General features: G+C 36.7%; 2 protein-coding genes across 3 annotated transcripts; both read left to right on the top strand.

Annotated features, from left to right (window-relative positions):
• The first annotated feature begins 6,104 nt into the window (after positions 1 to 6,104).
• LOC149051831 (uncharacterized) lies at positions 6,105 to 13,889 on the top strand. Its single transcript, XM_089187605.1, has 4 exons — positions 6,105 to 7,625; positions 9,868 to 10,257; positions 12,864 to 13,209; positions 13,473 to 13,889. The coding sequence occupies exons 1-3, from the start codon at positions 7,457 to 7,459 to the stop codon at positions 13,106 to 13,108; spliced, it is 804 nt and encodes a 267-aa protein (XP_089043731.1). The 5' UTR covers positions 6,105 to 7,456; the 3' UTR covers positions 13,109 to 13,209; positions 13,473 to 13,889.
• A 2,250-nt stretch (positions 13,890 to 16,139) lies between these two features.
• On the top strand, positions 16,140 to 20,074 carry LOC149051832 (adhesion G protein-coupled receptor D1-like). Of its 2 annotated transcripts, XM_089187615.1 has the most exons (9): positions 16,140 to 16,266; positions 16,360 to 16,938; positions 17,046 to 17,196; positions 17,320 to 17,401; positions 17,546 to 17,612; positions 18,478 to 18,566; positions 18,751 to 18,871; positions 19,147 to 19,188; positions 19,302 to 20,074. In XM_089187615.1, the coding sequence occupies exons 2-9, from the start codon at positions 16,879 to 16,881 to the stop codon at positions 19,404 to 19,406; spliced, it is 717 nt and encodes a 238-aa protein (XP_089043741.1). In that variant the 5' UTR covers positions 16,140 to 16,266; positions 16,360 to 16,878; the 3' UTR covers positions 19,407 to 20,074. The 2 variants fall into 2 exon arrangements, with proteins under 2 accessions (XP_089043741.1, XP_089043750.1); XM_089187624.1 differs by lacking the exon at positions 19,147 to 19,188 and having other exon boundaries at positions 16,176 to 16,938.
• The last annotated feature ends 300 nt before the right edge of the window (positions 20,075 to 20,374 follow it).

Genomic DNA, 20,374 nt, shown 5'->3' on the forward strand with positions numbered 1-20,374 from the left:
CATGATGCTGAAACTTATATCAAAATGCTAACGCCCCGTAGAGATTGGAGACTAGGAAACCGCTGAAAGACTTTGCAACAGCACGGAAATCTGAGCGAATCACGGCTTTTCAATATTTGCCCTTTACCTAGAACGCTTGATCAGCTCGGAAAACACAAAGATATCTTGATGAAGTACAAAACGGGAAAAGCGTCTACACCTCTCGTTGAACCGTCCTTAAATCATAAATCATAAATCACCGTCCTAAAAAAAAAAAAAACAAAGAAATTTTGCGTCGAGAAACGTTTGCCACCTTCAGCATCTTCTTATATATGCTTTTTCTCTGTGTATGAAGACATAAATATACAACTTAGAAGAGAGGAGTGGGGTGTTCATAAAAATGGTCTCCAACACTTGGCATTATTTTGGCAGGGAAACATTTTTCAACCGTCCTAAATGATTTTTTTGCAAGACAAAATAAATTATGCGGCTTTTCTACTTCCCTCCTATTTTGACCTAACCGTAGAAAAATGTATTTGCTGACATTGATTTTTATCTCACTTTGACCAAACCATAGGAAAAAAGGAAAGAATTTCATGTTTTTCGTTTTCCTCTTAAAAGATCTCCCCTCTAAAGTCTTCGACCACTATCAGTTCATTGACTGATTAAATAACTTTTACGATTAGTGTATATAAAGAGGAAAACAATTTATGGATTGACTAAAACTGGGCGTCCGTCAATTGTTGAGGTATATAGGCTTATTATTGCTCATTATTACTCATTATTTCTTCGGCACTGATGGGTGCAACCCGCAGGTCTTAAGCCGGCAAGCGTTGGGAACGAGCGAGATGCCCGTGACCGTTCTGGCGCGAGTATGAGAGACCTCTTGGAGGCCTTTCGCGTACTCGCTCGGGCTGCTGCTCAAATGAGAGATAATTGGCAGGCTTAGTTTTCCTTCTTCTGCCGTAGCTTTTTTGGTACTTTTCTCTTGGTTCGATTTAGAAAGTCCGGCGAGTTATGTATAAACTCCATGATGTGGCCAACGCGTTCACACGTCACAGGTTGCTTAGAATATCAAGACGAAGTATTTTATGAATTCTCCCAACCTCCCTTGCTCTCGATGATGCTATGTTAACAAGAAATAAAGTCTTCAATGGTGAAAGTTTGATGCGTGGAATGGAAAGAACGATCTGGAAATAGACACCAGAGAGTCGATACCGTTTGAAAGAAGACGTTTTTTTCATTGCTTATAAAATCGTTTTATTAAATGGCTGAGGAAGAATAAAAGGCGATAATTAGCATACGTATTGAATCGAAAGATAAATTTTAATACTCCCCGTTGACGTGTCACATAATATTTTAAACCTTAGGCTATGCATTTTACTTGGCACGATAATGACGCTCTTGCACCATGCTGTAGAAATTGATTAAGGTCAGTTTGATCAATGTTTTTTACAAAATTGCTTCAAGTCTTTTTTTTTTTTTTTTGCTTTGCTACAGTCTTAAGCGGGTGCAAAAGACCAAAATAACTAATTCTTATGGAAAGACAAGATGTCAATATCGTGAATGACAGTAGATTTTTCCCACCTTTATCAGCCATAAACAGCTGGTTCTGACTCAAACCAACACAAGATGCAAACCCCATCCTTTTAACAAGATACTCGTCACTTTAACAACAAATTGTTATTATCCTCTTGTGGGGAGGTATTGGTGTGATTTTTAGCGTATACAAACTTGGGAAGATAGTCTCGCTTCCTTGAGCGCGTCCTAACAGGAATCAGACTAAGTACATCATGATGAAAAATTGTCAAAAATGCTCAACAACTTTAGTGTTGATGACTTTGTCGAGTCAATATAAACGTTATTTGTGAAAGATTGATTTTTTTTCAATCCGAAACATAAGCATTTTTAATGCACATTTATCAAGTGCTCTAACGAGTAATCACTTTATGAACATGTTTAATACGATCAGTTGCATTGTACAAACACTATTTTAACATAGTGCGGGTGCATGTCCTATCTTATTCCTGAGGAGTTACGATGATATAAACTCTATTCACCTACGACCATGCATTTATAACATCACGTGTGCAGTTTCACTTCAGTTGCAAGTTCCCGTCGATTTGTTTGCTTCTGTGTTTGATGGAAACATGATTTCGTGCAGACTTACATATGGGCTACCCGCAATAGTTCCCGCTGGGAAAATTGTTAATTCCTAAAAGCAACTATCGTTAAACGAGATCCCTGATTAAGTTTTCATTATTTAAAAACATGATTTATCAATTCGTTATTATTCTCACGTTAACAGAACTTCAGGTTAAAAAAGTGATTTTCATTATAGTAAGGTAGTATCGTTTGTTCCACGATGTGGTAACTTATGATGTGAATCGCAACGTTTCATATGCATTCTGTTCGGGTGTTGTCATATGGCAGGATGCTCCGATGTAATTGATTGGTTTTTCTACAGCTGCAATTAGCGTGTTTTGATCCTCGATGTTATTGAGTTAAGTTTTACATAGTAGATAATATCTCAGAGCCAACATATCAGATCCAGATAATAGCTGGAAATGTTGGAATTTGTTCAAATTTTATTTAATAACGATTATAATAGCGTGTTTTCCTTTTTTTTTTTTTTCGCAATTCTTGCCCCACTTCTTGTCTAACATAAGAACATCTGTGTAGATATATAGATCATCAAAAGTGGGAAATTACGTCACACCTAACACATCTTGTCCGCAGGAAGAAGAGGGTGGAGCACTTTATTGTTGAAATAAAAGCAACGGAAGGGAGGGAAATTGCACAGCCGATTTGCTTATCGGGATCTTGAAAATAAAGCTCGCGCAGGATCACTTAGTCCTGTTAAAGGTTCCCTTTCCTTCCGTGTTGAATTATGTTGCGATCAAAATCTCCTGTATTGGGCAGAATGTAATTTAATATCTGACATTAGCTTAAATTCCAATTTTTTTGTTGAACCACGCGCTACGTAAATTTTCTAAGGCCGTCATGCGCTTGCCGAGCGCTCTTTACATATGAATTTAGTGTTCAGCACACGCGCATGTAGCTGAGAAAATAGGCAGGGTTTTTCTTTGGCAACTTAGCGTAATCATTCTGCAAAGATATGAACTCAGTCATTACACAATGTGCACTAAAGGAGAAATTATACAGTGAGAAAAAGGAAATGATGCAGGTTTAGGGCTCAACTATTTCCCGCCGACCGCACTTCGTTTTCTGATCCGTTAACGGATCGATGATGATCAACTTCAAAGACCCAGTAAAACTGACATCGAGCAGGTGATCTAACTAAACGGAGAATATATATTTATATGTATTTTTCAACTTGAGAAATTCTGTAGTTCATTTGCATTCTTACACTTGCCCGAACATATTACTGAATCCTTCCTGCCTTCGAAGTCAATATTATGCGGGCCTAAAACACACACTCTTATCTCATGATGGATCGATGACAGTTATATCTGTTCGGGTGCACGTAGATGAACAGATGGCATAATGGACATAATATTTTTTCCCAAATAACGACTACCTATAAAAGTGGACCCTCATTAGTTTTGAGTTGTTTACAATTTTTTCAAACACCCATTTTCATATCCACCTTAAGAAAACTTTAGCTTGATGAAGCTATTTTCGTGTCGTGGGTCACTTGCATCTGTTAAGTAAAACAGCATTCTGCATCTGGTGTAAAGAGCTTTTAGTTTTATTGGTCCGTTTACGAGTGGAAAAATAGAACTCTCGCGGCTTATGTCAGCAAAAGCGGTCGAATGTGATGTTTATTACACTCACGTCCTATAAAATAGTTTAAAAAACGTTTACTAAAATCGGCTGCTCTTGTGATTTTACCAAGTCACGGACCATTATAAGGATGCCGACATACACTAACGGCAACTTTTGATTGAGTAAGTTGATGGGTGGTGCGATGAGAGGGATTCAATCCAGCAAAATGTCCACAGCCCTGTCTTTACGTTGTGCGCTGAGTAAGTACAAGCTTTACTACTTCTCTTGGTTATACTTTAGAAACAAAGAAGACAATGGATTAAAAAATGAATTAAGGAATAAATGATGGGATATCAATATGTCGGTATCGGGGCATCATGCAACCCTCAGCCGCTTCAAGCCATAGAGACGCAAGTCAAGTGGCAAGTATTCATCTCTCTAAAAACAAATCGATTGAACTCGACAACGTCTGCTCTTGAGTTTTATCACATAAAACAACTGGCTGAATGCCGAGTTTGAACATTTTTTTTTTTTATACAGTTTTTGCCACGACACAATTCGGAATGATTTGAAAGCAATGAGTCAGTACGAAACAATTACGAAGTTTTGAAAATGAAGTGCGGTCCGCGTGATCATAAAGATCAAAGGAACTGAAAGCTTTGTTCTTACCATCTTTGGCTAACTGGAGTTTCGTCGTTCGATGAAGCATCAGTCGTTCCAGTCCTGCTAAAACAATTAAAAAAAAAAAGGAAAAACTGTGATAAAATTAAACCCGGCGGTGCCATTTGTGTTCAGTAACCCTTTTTCTTAACATTTTGTAATATCGGTGTGTACGTATATCACTTCCGTGGAATTTATTCCACCCCACCAAAGCGAAAAAAAGTCTTGTGATATTAAGTCATCGATCATATTTTGGACTGGCTTTTGTGTTTTGTGTACTCTTGGGCTACATTGATTTGCAATTCGTATTTTCCATCCAAATTTTATTCTTCTTATTATTTATATGTCATTTTGTCATGCTATTTATTTTTTCTTCGACTGAACTATAGAATTTTTCGCTTTTTCTCGTCAGATATATTAAAACAAACAATAACTTGATTGCCTCAAAAGTGCACTTGTACGCATGTTTCCTAAAATTATCTCAGTTATCCTTATCCGGGGACCAAACGTTTTTAAAATTAGAAATACATGATAAATTTATATTTGACCTCTAAATGATTGTAATGATAATAAAAAAAAAGAAATGACAAAGTAATCCTCAAAGGTTAGGGAACATCATAGAAATTGAAGAGAAAAAAAGGTAAGAGGCCGTAATATTTGCATCTCTCCAAGAATGTTACTTAGTTGCTCATTTACTATTAGAACTGCGAGGAACGATCTTGAACCGCGTCAAAGTTTTGATCACCTCTTTGTGGTTTCTTCTTCCGCAATTGCTTTGATCGAGGTAATCTTTTAAGGACTGTTTTACCGTCATATTTCAACCCCAAGGAAACGAAATTGGTTCTAAGGAAATAGATAAAGTGCAATTTTTCGCCCCAGGTGGAGGCTATTTTACAAACATCTTGGTCACAAACGTGTTTGCGTCTATAACGTTTCCTTTGCGATTTTTCAGTTTTCGCTAACAGTGCTCGATCGTTTTGAAGGAAAAAGTTTGCTTCTTCTTCTGTAACGGCGGCAAACCAATCAAACTCCTTGTATTAGCGCTAGAATAGCAACATGGGAATATCACTTGGAATTTCCCATTCTTAGCTAGGGTCTGTTCGGTCAGTTAACATTTTACCTCAAGTCTTCATAAATTTAAGGGCAGAATTGTATTCGAGTCCTTTTCGTTTGATGAGAGTCATTTTTGCAGTCAATAAGCTTGTTCAGGGTGACATTGTTTGCGTTTAAAACTAGACTGTGAATGGCGAAAGGTAAAAAAAAGGGAAGATTCCTATGGTGAAATTAAAAAAGAATCCTGGCTATAAGCACAAGTATCGAGGAAACTCGATGAGGAATGGTTGAAGAAACTCACCGAATCGGATAAGGGCTCGTGGTTGAAGCGACGGGCACACGGTCAGGAACCATTAACGAGTTCTGTCGCAGCATGCTCGAGCTTTTGAGCTAAAAAAAATAAATAAATACAATTGAAAATTAAAAAAAATAAATAAATAAAAATAACGAATTCAATCCAAATTGCCGGCCAGCAGATTATTTAAATACCGTCTGGTACGGGCGACTATTACCCGCAAAATATGTTTTTGCTGCGAGTTTCCCGAGACAACGCGGGACACTTCTGTGTTTCTATTAGTGGTCGGCATTGCGAACTATTTAGTATTGACATAATTTGGCATGTGGTCACTTAAAGGCGTGAATTATTAGCAGAGCTTTGGAAGCACAAAGAAAAAAAATGCTTTGTAACTACGCGATAGTAGAGAATGTAAACCATACGGTTTGCCTTGAAATTCGGTTTTCGAACTCCCCAACATACCATCCGCAAAACCCGGTGAGGGTTCCGTTTTCGAAATGGATCTCCCGCAATTGCCTGAGTGTAAAAAAAGGAAAAACAAACAAGAACATTATGGGGTGGTAATAAATTGAATATCAGCAGACTGCGGAACCTTAGAACCGAGAACCAGCGCAACCTGCGGAACCATTATGATGAAAAAAAAAATTTAATAATAAAAACTAAAAATACCTTAACGCTGTTCGAGATTTTGTTTTCGTGTATATAGAAGGTAACGTTATCAGATAAATATGTTTGTTAGTTCCTTGCTGATTTTTTTGGTTGTTGTTTTTTTATTCTGTATTTTTTTTAATCTATCTATCTTGACGTCCGATAGGTAACAAGTTTTGTTCAGCTGGTTGCGGAGATACTGCACTTTTTTCTTTCAATTCCTCAGTTAGCTCCTTAGGGAAGGTAAAAAAGCCATGGGTAGATTTTAAGGTGCATGTAGCGAATAAAATGCTCTAGTACTGGTCTAACTTGAAATTTAAGAAACCCTTTTGTTGTTTCAAATGTTACAATCGACATAACAGTAAAATTATTTTCCCATTTTCTCTTCTACAGTCATCCTTCATTTGATAATGAAATTGCCAGGAACAGGTGAGGAAGTGTAATTACAATTTAATATTTATGTATCTTAAAATGACGTGAAAAGAAAGGATCTGACTGAATTATCAAAATGATTAGTTATAGACTTCCTGCTGCAATGACATCGTTTTGCGATTAAAAACGTTAGTTGGTAAGCAAAACAATAAGGTCAAAGATTAACGGTGCTATTACCCTAATTTCCCCAATTTCCGCTTTTAAAACCTTGCCTAATTCTAATTTTTCCTTCGGTGACGAAGAGGGTTTTGATGCCCATTTCTTTTTTATCATTCATGGTATAAATGCTATTTTTCTTCTCCATATCTTTATCGTTATTACTATTGTTATCATCAGCATACATTTTTTCCTTTATTTATTTTTTTTTTTGTCTCCATGCCATCATCAGAATTATCACTATTGTTACAATAAGTATACATTTTCTTCGTTTATTTATTCCTTTATAATTTTTTTATAGAGTGCCAAGCAACCTGTTTCAAAAACTCCTCCTACATATTTTCGAAAAGCGGAAGATATTGGTATAAGAACGCGAATGTCTGTTATCTCCAGGGAGGTTACTTAGTCTCCATCGAAACTGAAGAAGAATGGCAGTTTATAAATCAGGAGATTCAAAAGCGTGGTACCTGGAATACTAGCGCGTGGCACATTGGTTTAGGGAAGATGGGCGGAGTTTGGACTTGGGAGAGTGGAGAACAACTGAATATTTCGAAATGGCGAGATTCTCAGTTAGATGATAGAGACGATAGAGCGGAAATATCCAAGAACAGAGGCCTATTTAATAGTATCTCTTGGGGTGATAAAAACGCCTTCATTTGCGAGATACCCGGAGGTAAGATCACATTCCAACCATAAAGTAGATTATGTGCTGAAACATTACAGTTTTGCACTTGTGTAAGGAAAATTTATCTTCCTTCTTAAAAGTAAAAATGTTGTTCACATAATATGCTCGGCTCACCTAACTTGTACGTGTGAGCGACGAATGAACTTTTAACCGCGCATTATTGGTTGAACATAATGCCCATGAAAAAAATCTGGGACATATGTCAAAAAAAAAAAAAAATGATCTCTCTAAAATTGTCCTCTTTTGCATCACCTGCAGTTGGAAAAAACAGCGATCGAAATTGTACACAATTTTGCACAAAAATTTTTTGTCGAGCGCGCTGAGATTGGGATAATCTAACCAACGGAATTTTCCCTTGCCACAAGTTACAAGGCGTGTTCACTGACGTCGGTGAGTGAATACATGTTCTCTTAAACATAACACATCGAAGTATGTTTGCTCAAGGTCTTGAGTACCGGTACTGAAGACAGAGTGCGCAATTTACGATGACAGAGCGCGTGAGAAACAAAAGCACATGGACGTTAAAAAAAAAAACAAACAAACAAACAAACAAAAAACAAACAAACAAAAAAGCAATAGCAACAACAACTTCAACGGCACTGGTTTGGCAAACAAACTTAAGTTCAATGTCTGTCACGATTTTTTTTTTCTTTAAAAACAGTCAATGATCTTACGGAAAGTATTACGCATTTCCATCGACTATCCATTCATGAATGAAGTATAGCTCTGTTCAGTCAATGAATGGAAAGTAATTGTAAGTAAATTTAAATCTGTTTCGAGATTGTGGGGGTTTGCTCGTTTATTTGGTACAATTATTAGGGAATTTGAATGCGGTTTTTTCTCGTTGAATTCCTTCGTTTACTGTTATGAAGTTTACGGTACAAATGTCTAATTTGAGGAGACTTGCAAAGACTTACCAAAAGCGTATTTAAAGTATAGAATGAAGACTTCGCTTTCTGTTTTTTAATGAACAAATTGTTTGAAAGAATTCAGATATTAAATGATTGAAAATTCCATTGATTAATTCAATTTTAAACAAACACCTCACGTTCTAACTTCCTGAGTTACTTCTAGTGAAGGTCAAGGTTACTTACAAACGGTTTTCAGGCCGCGCGTCAACCCATCTAATGACAAACGTGTTACCAAAAAATCATTTTACCATTCTTTTTGCCGGCTGCCACAGTGACTTGAGAGAGAGAAGGAGAGGATTAATAAGTTATTAATCAGCTTGATTTGCTTTAAAATGATTTGCTTTAAAATACTGCTCAGCTGGCAAACGACATACATTTATGAAAAATGACAACGAAGTTAGGGTTGTAGCTAGCGACTCGAGCAAACGTTATCGTGCCGCTAGGCAGAGATAGGAAAATTCGGACGGCATTAAGAACAAAAAGATTGCATGATTCGTTACCGTTCAGAAAAACAACTAATAAATACAGTTCTTTCGGGAAAATTTTCGGGAAAAAGCGTGTCAGAAGTGCAAGCGGTGACCTTGAGAGATATTGTGGGTAGCTTTCAGGTCATAGTTAGACGACCTCAGGATTTCAGGGAATTCTAAGAAAATGTCACTTTAAGGACGAGGCACCACGGGTTTGAACCTATTTTTATTACAAAATTGACTTTTAATTCGAAACTGCAATCAAATCGGACGAAAAGCACAAAGTAACCTTAATTAGTTTATCTTTACCTTTTTATGTCCATGTTGATTACCGCCACCAAGATAATCTTTTGAGTTTGTCGCCTGCCCTTTAAATTTTTGTTCTGTTTTGTTTTTTTGATAAACTTTCCCATAGCAACTGTATACGGTGAACTACGTATCTCCAGTTGCACATTTATGAAAACTTACATTCACATTTAATTTTACGTTTTTTAAGTCTGTTCAGATGGGGGAGGAACAAGGAACTAATTAATATCCAAAAATTCAACTATTAAAATTACACGAACTCACAGATACTTTTAGCTGAAGTTCATAAAGGAAAGCAGAGATGGTGGACGCCGTAGTGAAGAAAGACGTACTGTATTAATTGACACTGATCAAACATAAACTGCAGATGTTAAATTAAAAAAAAAAAAGGAATGAAAAAGAAAATGAAAAAAAATAACATTTTCTTTCTCATTTTCTCCTCCTTTATTGTGATTGTGATCATAGTCTTTTTATGTCTTAGTCATTGTTATTATTACTTTGTTTATAATAATTGGTATTTTTGTTTCCGCTTTTATCATTTTGTAGAATGCTCAAACATAACTTTTAAGAACTCTTGGTACATAATTTCGGTGAATGGACGGTCCTGGCTCTTTAACAGAGAAACCTGCCAAAACCAAGGAGGGGACCTAGTATCCATTGAAACCGAAGAGGAATGGAAGTTCATTAATGAAGAGATTCAAAGGCGAAATACTAAGTACTATATAAGTACATGGAGTATTGGTTTAACAAAAAAAGCCGGGAATTGGACCTGGGTGAGTGAAAGACCGCTGACTATTTACAAATGGGGAAAACGGGAGCCAAGTGGTGAACACGAAAAGGCCATCATGTACAAGCGGTCCAGTAATGGCAAACCGGGTGTGTTTGGTAGCACAGCTTGGGGGAACTGGCACGCTTATATTTGTGAGATTTCCAAGGGTAAGTTTTTCTTTTAGTTCGTTTTGTTTTGTTTTATTTTTTCCCTTTTTGTTTTCTTATTCTTATTCTTCTTCTTATTCTTCTTCTTCTTCTTCTTCTTATTATTATTATTATTATTTTGAGTAAACTAAAAGGCATCAGAAGCGCTTAGGCGTAACAAAAACATTCTTTGGGGACGTTTGCGATACTCACGACATCATTTTTATAAACCCTCTGACAGTCGGGATCAAGTTTACACTTACATTTTAATGAACGGTTTCACGATATACATGTCTAACTTTTAACCTTGCGAGCAGAGGAAAGTTTTAAATGGTTCTATTACTATTACCATTACGAGTAACAACAATTGTGAAACTTTCAATTGTCGCTAATTTTCACGTAGTTAATTTATCCTTTCGATTGAATGAAATGGTGGTGAATACCAACTGCAAAGAATCAGCGATCCGACCGCTTTGTTAGATAGCAACACGTGATGATGTGAAGAGTGTTATCTTTTGTGAAAAGCTAGTGACTCAGTCGATAAAGATACGTGCCAACTGTCGTTTTATAAAACAAATCAAAAGACTTCGAGACTTATTTTTTCTTCGCAGAAGGAATCAATTTTTATTTTTATTGTATTCTATTTCGAGAACCGATCCTTTGAACTGTAAAGTTGTAGGGGCTAAATTAAATGCAATGCAAAAAGTGCAGTGAACATAAGAATCTGACCATCCTGCTATTAATTCGAATAAGGCAAACATTTCGATCAACCTAACAACCACTACTCTACAGCGAGGATAGTAAGGGCTACCTCAGTTCTCGTATGTCACCAGAGCGTGTAGATATTTTTTTCGTCAACACTGGGTTGGAATTTAATGGATGTTCTGCCTACTAAAATAAAATAAACATAGGCATACATAGCACATAAGATTCGTTATTTTGGGGCGGAGGGTTGAGATGGGACACTTTGTTTTCCTAACGTTTTCAGTTTTATAACAGAAAACGAGCACAACTTTTAAAATAACGAAATCATCGCATTACTTCACCTCAAGAGAAAGAAAAAAAAATCCCTAATTTATCTGAACTCACACAGGTATTTTATGGTCAATTTTCTCTTCTATCAAAAAAACTTCTGAGCGAAAATAAAATGCATCGGTGCTACGCTTACTGTTTTTTTTTTTCCTACACGGCTGTTGTACCCTTACAGCCGTTCCTCTGATAGAGTGAAAATCAACATTACTCGTCTACAATTAGATGCCTCAAAATAAAATTCCACGTAATTTTACCACGAAAAGCAAAATGAAGCTCTATTTTATCTCCAATAGACCCTTACCAAGGATACATTGCGATCTAGAATAAGTGAAGATACATTGAACAAGAAAAAATGATTGCAGTGTTTCAAAGAGGGCTCCTTGATTGGTTGTTACCTCTCTGGCATTTGCCCCCTAAATTAACATGCGATGGGATTAAGTCCGAGGTAACTGAAAGGGACTTTTGTTCGTAGAAAAAGTCAATACACGGGAGAACTGAGTTGAAAATTTACTCTCAGTAACATTTATTTCCGTCTGAATTTTTTGAGTGGTGTTGGATGGTGCGGTTCGAATAAGGGCTAAAATGCAGATGAGAGAAAGATGGATTCGTCTTGTCACGAGCGTGGGACAAAGAAAAAAATTCTGAGTCCCATGAGGAATCGAACCTCAGACCTTCGGATTCCGCGCTCCGATGCACTACCACTGAGCCATAGAGACTCCACGGTGAGCAAAATCTATTACGCAGGTTGTTTACAAGGAAATGGCACATGATGGAGTCAGGCCTAATGAGGCAAAATGAAAATTGATCGGTAGAATACAATTTAAGCGCATGGAAAAGTGCCACGTGTTCATGTAATGCAATTGTGTAGAATGTTCTGATCGGACTTTGAAGGTTGATGGAAATGTTCTTACATTCGGTGGAACTAAACTGTAGGGACAGTGACAGAGAATGTTAATATTTTCCGATCAGTGTGTAAGCACGTGAGCTGCTATGACGTTAATTGCATTTTTTCTTGTAGGTCGTATATAAAGTTTGACATTTGTAATGTTTCATCTCATTTCTCGCACTTTTCCAGCTTTATGTTAAAAGTTTTTCTTGCATGTAATTGTATCTCCATAAAGCCAATGGCTAAGAAGTAAACCACTTACCTATCTTCGGTATCAATTAACGAAAACCATTGCTTGTTAGTCTTTTCCTTTCATAGCAGTGTTAACAATGGGGATGTTCGAGGTATTTTGTAGTGTATTCCAATAGTTCCATTTGCATAGCACACTTAGGGTGAAGGACTTCGTAGCAGTGGCGCATCACGTATGGTGTTTATACGCATTTGTAAAACCTATGTTGAAGAAAACCAAAAGGATCCTCGCTAGCGTCTACTTATTATAAAATATCCGTTTCATCCAAGTTTTGTAAATTGGGCGATGATAACAAGCTTGAAGTTTTGAACCTTTACGCCCTCTGTGTTTCCTGTCATTCGCTACCCTATTATTTTGAAAAATATACAAACACGTGTTAAGAGGTAAGCCGTAAAACGGCAAAAGCGCTCAATTAATATCTCATTCTAATCGAAGATTTACAATCTCATCCATCTTAAGCATCATCATTAGCATCGCCATCAGCATCGCCATCGCTATCTCTATTGTCATCGCCATCGTCATCTCTATTATCATCGGCATTAGGATCAGCATCGCCATCGCCATCGCCATCACCATCGCCATCGCCATCGCTAACAGCACCATCGTCATTGTTGTTTAGGACAGTTGATCATTTGGTTTGTGTTCTGAATAATCCTTTAGCGTTTCTTTGCATGTCACTTTTCGAGATCTTCTCGGTCCATTAATGTGACAGACAATTGTTTTTTTTTTTTTTTTATTATTCCAGGCAAATTACTATGTGTCAAAATTATCCGGAATAAATGTTACCAGAAAGATTTCCATACAGGTATGCAATTTTCATAACTTGAAGGCTTTTAACCCTGATATATCTATTTACACCATAAAAAAGTTAATATCTGAAATTTAAGATAAACCACCATTCAAGCCATACAGGGTGAAAATGGTGAGGCTTAAAAAGTAACCCACGACCCTAAAAGAGTTATTTTGATGGGGAATACCCTGGACACCATCTGGGGCCTCCTGCTTTGTGTTAAATTTTGTATATGAGACTGGCTAGTTAATGACCTGGGAATATTTACGTAATTATAGGAGGCTGTAGGTGTGTTTGAAGATTTCACCATAAATCTCAAGAAAGTCGCAAAAGGCAAGGTCAGCATGGAAGAGGTTAAGACACTAAGAAAATCCATCTTTGAGGTGGCAGAGGCCGTCGAGAAATTTGCTATTAATTTTGGCAAGCAACACCTGAGTGGAATGAGGCCTTCAGAAAGGATCGTTTTCCCAAAAATGGGTGAGGTGGCAGCCTTCAATCCTGTTTAGTTTCAAAATATATTGCTCTGTTACTTACTGATTTGCTGACTGACCGACTGAGTAGCATAGTTTCCAAGATAAATCTCAGTTATAGACCAAAATTATTAGAAACTTTATTGTTGGATGTCATTGGTTCATCTGCTCGTTTTTTTAACTTTGACTTTTTGCGGTGAAGAAGGAAATAAAAGGTGGTTTGAAATCAACAAGAGAGAATAGGAATCCTTCAAAATTCTGAAACCCTTCGTCTTGCTCTGTTTACAGATTGGCGAGTAACACTTTACTTACTGAAATTGTCAAATCTTACAAATAATGTCCCCTTACTTCATACTATGCATTGAGCTCAAAATAAGCACATCGTCTGCGATGCATATATATGCAAGATTTTTAACCGTACTCATAAAAACTCTCTAATGAACTCTATTGTTCTCCGACAAAACGCTTCGAGCAACGAAATGAGTTTTCACAATTTTAGTCCGTGCAGTACTACATACTTTTTAATCATATGAATGTTGTGCCGCGTAGCACTGGGAACACAAATGGTGAAACAGAGAATTAACTCTGAAGTGTAAATTAAAGTGCTATTTAAACCCATGAATAACCCACAGGGCGTTAGCCCTAAGAAAGGGAAACAGGGAACCACACGAGGCAAAGAAAAAATCTTTTGACCTCGGTGGGAATCGAACCCACGACCCTCGAACCCTCGATTCCCACCGAGGTCAAAAGATTTTTTCTTTGCCTCGTGTGGTTCCCTGTTTCCCTTTATTAGGGCTAACGCCCTGTGGGTTATTCATGGGTTTAAATAGCACTTTAATTTACACTTCAGAGTTAATTCTCTGTTTCACCATTTGTGTTCCCAGTGCTACGCGGCACAACATTCATATGTACCCTTACTTTCTCTTCGCCGCGATTCACCATCCTAAATCGTCCCCGACTTTCTCTGTGCGACCTCGTAGCTCAGTCGGCAGAGTAACGGTAGATCTAATCCGGAGGTCGTGGGTTCTATTCCCACCGAGGTCAAAAGATTTTTTCTTTGCCTCGTGTGGTTCCCTGTTTCCCTTTATTAGGGCTAACGCCCTGTGGGTTATTCATGGGTTTAAATAGCACTTTAATTTACACTTCAGAGTTAATTCTCTGTTTCACCATACTTTTTAATCAGTTTTACATAAAAAATCATTTTTAAAGTGATTGAATCCGTCGAATATTCGCTGAGGGGCAAATAAAGTACAAACGGTACACGTTCACTCACTAAGATTATAAAACATTTTGTGTACTTCGCAAAACTCATGTTTTGTACACGTGCTATCGTTAATTTCACCGTGAGTGCTTATATTTGTCATTGAGTTGTTTTTCTGACAGTTTTGGCAATTCAAAAAGCCTATCGCCAGAATGCGAGTTTCTTCCACTTTGATGAACAACGATGGCAAGCGACAATCGATATCGCTTCTTCAAATTTTGAGGAAAATGATTCGTATTAACCAGCGTGTTAACTTTACAACTTTTAATTACCTTAGTTTCTCTAATCTGAATTCCTGTATTGAAATAAAGCCCCATAAAAATGCGCTTCATTAGTTTACATAGTCTATTTTCTTGAATTCTTTGCCTTCCTTCTAAAGTCACATACCTCAGGGCCTGATAAAAATTTGAATTTTGTGTTTTTGTTTTTTCTAACTCATTTTTTGTTGATTCTTGGGGGGGGTTTTAAGGATCATTGGTAGTGGCTTTTGTGTACAAGGATCTGCATGACCGACTTCTGACGGACCAACCCATCAGGAATGAAACAGTCAACAAAAGGTCAAGATATTTTCGTCTCCTTCTATGTCGCTTACCCCCCAAAACACATAATATGGAAACATAAGATTAAAGTTCAACCAAACTGAGCTTAGAAACCTTCAAAAACCTCAGATAGGGTTCCAAGTCTTCCTGTCTGTCTCAGACAATTCCATCTTCATAAAAAAACTCGCTTGAATCTAGCAAGAGTATATGTTTGTTGATTCCTCGATTTTGGTTCATTTTCAAATATAATTTCTTCATAGGTATATCAACTCCAGGATAATGGCCGTAACTATGGACCCCAAGCCTGATAAATTGGCCGAAAATGTCATCCTTAAGTTCAAAAATCTAAAGGTAACATTAAAATTAGTTGCTACGCGCTATTATGATTCATTCTGACTAGATAAAATCTATTTTCAGGTTTTGACAGCAGAGAAGCGCTGCATGTTTTGGAGTGGCCTCAGCAAAAGGTACAAAATACCTCTTTAGTATTTCTTCGTTCTAAAATAAAATTAAATAAAATTAGGCTAACATGTCGTTTTTAGAGAGAGGAAGACTGACTCAAATGTTCTCGCTGCGAAAACTACAATGGAGGAAAAACCTAGCGCAAATTGTCAAACATCACCTCTTCCCTAGACGATGAATTATTTTGTGTGCTTTGTTAATTTAATTTTTCAGGTCTGAGGGATTTTCAGAGGAAGGATGCCATGTAGTTAAATCAAAAAGTAACTCAGAAGAAACAGTTTGCAGCTGCAATCATTTGACGCATTTTGCCGTCTTAATGGACTACGACGGTAGCTTAAAGGTAATCAAATAATTTTTGCCTTACTCTTTCATTTTATGGGCTCAATTAACTACCTCAATGTTCTCCTTTAATTTTTTTTCTCTTTTGAAATAGCTCACCAAGGAGGACGAAACAGTCCTGAAAGTTATCACCTACGTGGGACTGAGCCTTTCCATCGTCGGGATACTTTTAACATTAATACTTTATTATTGCCTTACGTATGTAATGTACCTGAATATTGATGACGTAGATTCTCATCTCCCCTCAACTAGGCTAGAGAGAAAAGAGATCTCAATGCAAATCTCCATGCCAATAATAAAATACATGTCTGCCGAATAACTCACAAATTCAAAGTAGATTTCATGCCCCATTAAGAGCGCTTGAAATGCTCATGGTTTCACGGTTCATGAATTGTTTAGGGTTTAGCCATTTTCCTCGAAATGCTTTCTTTTTTTGGTCCTTTCTAGAGCTCTTCACTGTCTTTTTTTTTCCTTTGCTGTCAAGATTTAGTTGATATCTTTAGCCACATTTTGCTGTACCTTTTGATTAAATTTTGTGGTTCTTGCTGTACTTACCTATTATTTCATCAGAGATGTTCGTCAACCTCTCTCTCAAATTCGACTGAGTGTTTCTATGTCCCTTGGAGCTGGACAGATCATCTTCCTCGCGGGAATAAACGCAACAGAAAACAAAGTTAGTGGCCTCTCTTTCATATCCATAGAATGAATCTACTATTTGCACCAAAAATATCTAATCTAAAGGAGCGCGATAAGAATACGAAAAAATATTTCTCTTCACAGGCTGCTTGTGTTACAATAGCAGCTCTGATGCAGAATTTCTTGATGGCCGCTTTCTGTTGGATGCTGATCGAGGCAATTTATCTCTACCTCTTCATTGTGAAAGTTTATAATATCAACGCCAAGATGCACATGTATCACGTCCTCTCATGGGGTAAGTTTATTATTTTACAACATGCACAGGTAACTATAACCATGCATCAGTGCTTTCGGATCGCCAAAACCGGTGTTGTCATCCATTGCAGTGTTTGTATTTTCTTTCTTTCTCTATGGGTAGGTCTTCCAGTGATCATGGTGGCCATTTCACTTGGCATCGCAGCTGGGAAAGAAGGATTACAAAGCTATACGAGTGATAAATAGTGAGGAAAAATTCAACAGTTCCTTCTTTTACTTCATTTCATTACATTCTTTCTTTTGTGTTTTTGTGTATAGTTTTAAATCAGTATCATTTCATTTGTTAAAAGTTTGTCTTTCTTTCCTGCCTTTCAATTCTTCGAGTTTAGTTGCTGGCTTTCCTCGACTAACAACCTGACCTGGATATTCGTCGCATTTGTGACTTTCATTGAAGTTGTGAGTTTATGATTAGTGTTGGTGATTATGATTGGTATACTTGGACTAATTGCTGCCAAAAGACCTTTTCCTCTGCTCTTTAAAAAGCGAATTAAACCTTTAACTCCCAGGAGTGATCAACATGAAACATCTCTCTGTAATAGCCTTACATTATACAGGAAACAGGAAATGAGAATATGTAAACTTATCAGGTAAAAGTTGTTGCCTTGATCTAACACCAAATTCTCATAACTATTTTTAAAAATATTTGTAGCAGCTATAGGGGAGAATTACTAATCAGATCTTGGGAGTTAAAGGGATAAGTATTTATGATATGATCACACAATATTTACCATTTATCTTTTGCTATTTACTCACGAAAAACTTTGGACGGAGCTGCTGTTTAAGGGGATGGTTATCAATTTTAACCTACTGACGGCCTTCAATAGCGAGAAAAACCTTTGAGACAATGTCTTCACAGGCATAAAATAGCTTCATAAATTCTCCAACTTTTACTTTATAGCGTAAAAAAAAATCCTCACTGCCTCCATATTAATGTTCTCACACTGTTTCACATTAATTAAAAAAGACTTTAACAAAGATAAAATAGCAGGGAGAGTAGGAGATATTGAATTTATATAATTTAACATGAGGCTTCACTTGGTACGGTTCATTCAGTTTAGACACTTTTGTTTGCAATTTCTTCAGCCTATTGTCAAAGGATTGAAGCTCATAATTTAGGTCCCCTGGCTGGGAGTTCTGTTCCCTGTAAATGACTCTTCATTCCACTCTCCTTACCAAACTAATGACGTCTTTGGCAAGGATCCTTTCTTGCTTTTTCGACAATCATATCTAAACAATCAATTTTTTCCTATCGTATTTTTAGCTCAACATCTTGATACTTGTAAGCGTTATAAAGGAAATGATCAATTTGGTGCAGCCAACAGCGGAAGACAACAATTTTCAGCAAGTACGGTAAGACCTGCAACATAAAACTAAAACAAAATAGTGGACGAGATTGCCATGTGCTCCTGTAAGGCGATAATCGCCTAACTTCCCCATTCCTTAATCAGGAAGGCATTCCCATATCTAACAGTGAAAATTATTCGTCAAATTAAAATAAAAGAATGTCTTTTCTTTCTTTGTTTTTAACTCCTAGACTTGGCATCAAAGCATGCGTGGTGATAAATCCCCTGCTGGGTATCACGTGGTTATTTGGTCTCCTTTTGCCTGTGCATAAAGCTTTTGCCTACATCTTCACCATACTTAACTCTACTCAGGTGAATGTTCAATGGTTACTCTCAAAAATCATCCAATCTTGATTATATAAATCTCGATTGAATTTTTGAACCAAGCGAGACACCATTACAATGGTTACATGATATTTATTGGAATTATTAAAACAAAAAGCTGTTAACTATGCTGAATAAAACAGATTTCTTCTTTATTTCTTCAATTCTTCCTAAATATCTCTTCATTTGCATCTAAATAGATATTTCCCTATTTTTTTAAATATGTTAAAAAGGAATGATCTGAAATCATGCTTATCCTGCAGGGTTTCCTAATTTTCGCTTTACACTGCATGCGAAACAATCAGGTAAGAAAAAAAAGTAAGGTGTTTCTATACTAACTGCATATCATCAAGTTGTAGTCTTTCAATAAATGTGTGTGTGCTCAGAACCAATATTTATGTTGCTCGTCTATGTGCAGATCAAAGAAAGATTCAAAAGAAAGATGAACATCGTTTTTCCATCTTCAATAAAGGACAACGCCACAAGGAAGTGCTCACAGGTCAAACAAGTGAGATTGTGCTGAATTTGAATCCAAATCGCACTTAACTCAAGTAACTGGATCTAGCCAACTAGAAATAACAGTCAATTACTTAGTGCAATCATTTAGTTAACAGCGATTAGTCGGTTGCGATCGGTCTGAGGTACGACATGCAGGTTAAGGTCATTGTGTTTATAATTGTTTAAGCACTCATGCAACTGTAAATGTCACCTATCTTCTTCATGATTATAAGTTATAAGTTTATTTTCTGAGCGATCGTATATTTGCAAGCAAAATTCATCGAAATAAACCAATCTAAAAATTTTAATTTCTTATGGCTCAGTCTGATGAGGGCTGCCCTCCGAATAAGACTACAGAGAGAACTACTTTGAAGATTGTTGATATAATTTCAAGGAACTTTGGAGACAACTGTGAGATTTTGTCAGTGGGTTGAGCTAAGAGATGGTTTTTAATGCGCTTAATAAAGTTTATTTAGTATAAATACTGTACTTCCTTTAACAGTCGCTTCTTGGTAAGAATATTTCAAGTTGTTTAATATTGTTCTTTCTGTTGGTTTAATTGTACCGTAACAAATGATACTAATAGTAATAGTAGCTAAAGCGGAAATTCAAAGTTCTTGCTTAATGAATAAATAGATGAATACGTAAATGTTTGAATAAATAAACAACTAATTTGTAAAAACCAGAAAAAAACTTAGTGATTGGATCCTTTTTGGATCAGTTACATTTGCCCATTTTTAATCTTTTTTTCGCAATTAAAGCGCGCGTTATATTCGAGCTTTATTAAAAAACTTAGTTTAACAGCTATTAAAGAACATCTACACAGAGTACACGATTTATAGGAAAAATGCTCAGCGATAGAAATGAGGAATATTTCCATAGGCCTTGTTTTCAAGTATAACTATAACTGAGAGGCAAGCATTGAAGAGGAATGTCAACAATTGAGAGAAGGAGACGATAATATAAATATGCCCGACTTGGTTTACAACAGTC

This window comes from Pocillopora damicornis, chromosome 1 (assembly GCF_964200805.1).
Source record: "Pocillopora damicornis chromosome 1, jaPocDami1.2, whole genome shotgun sequence".
NCBI lineage: Eukaryota > Metazoa > Cnidaria > Anthozoa > Scleractinia > Pocilloporidae > Pocillopora > Pocillopora damicornis.

Bases quoted from the DNA above. Each gene is read 5' to 3' on its own strand.
- LOC149051831 (XM_089187605.1), top strand. From the start codon at position 7,457: ATGGGCGGAGTTTGGACTTGGGAGAGTGGAGAACAACTGAATATTTCG. The intron at 7,626-9,867 runs GTAAGATCACAT...ATCATTTTGTAG, and splicing joins CATTTGCGAGATACCCGGAG to AATGCTCAAACATAACTTTT. The intron at 10,258-12,863 runs GTAAGTTTTTCT...ATCCATCTTAAG, and splicing joins TATTTGTGAGATTTCCAAGG to CATCATCATTAGCATCGCCA.
- LOC149051832 (XM_089187615.1), top strand. From the start codon at position 16,879: ATGTCCCTTGGAGCTGGACAGATCATCTTCCTCGCGGGAATAAACGCA. The intron at 18,567-18,750 runs GTAAGACCTGCA...TTTAACTCCTAG, and splicing joins AACAATTTTCAGCAAGTACG to ACTTGGCATCAAAGCATGCG. The intron at 18,872-19,146 runs GTGAATGTTCAA...CTTATCCTGCAG, and splicing joins CCATACTTAACTCTACTCAG to GGTTTCCTAATTTTCGCTTT.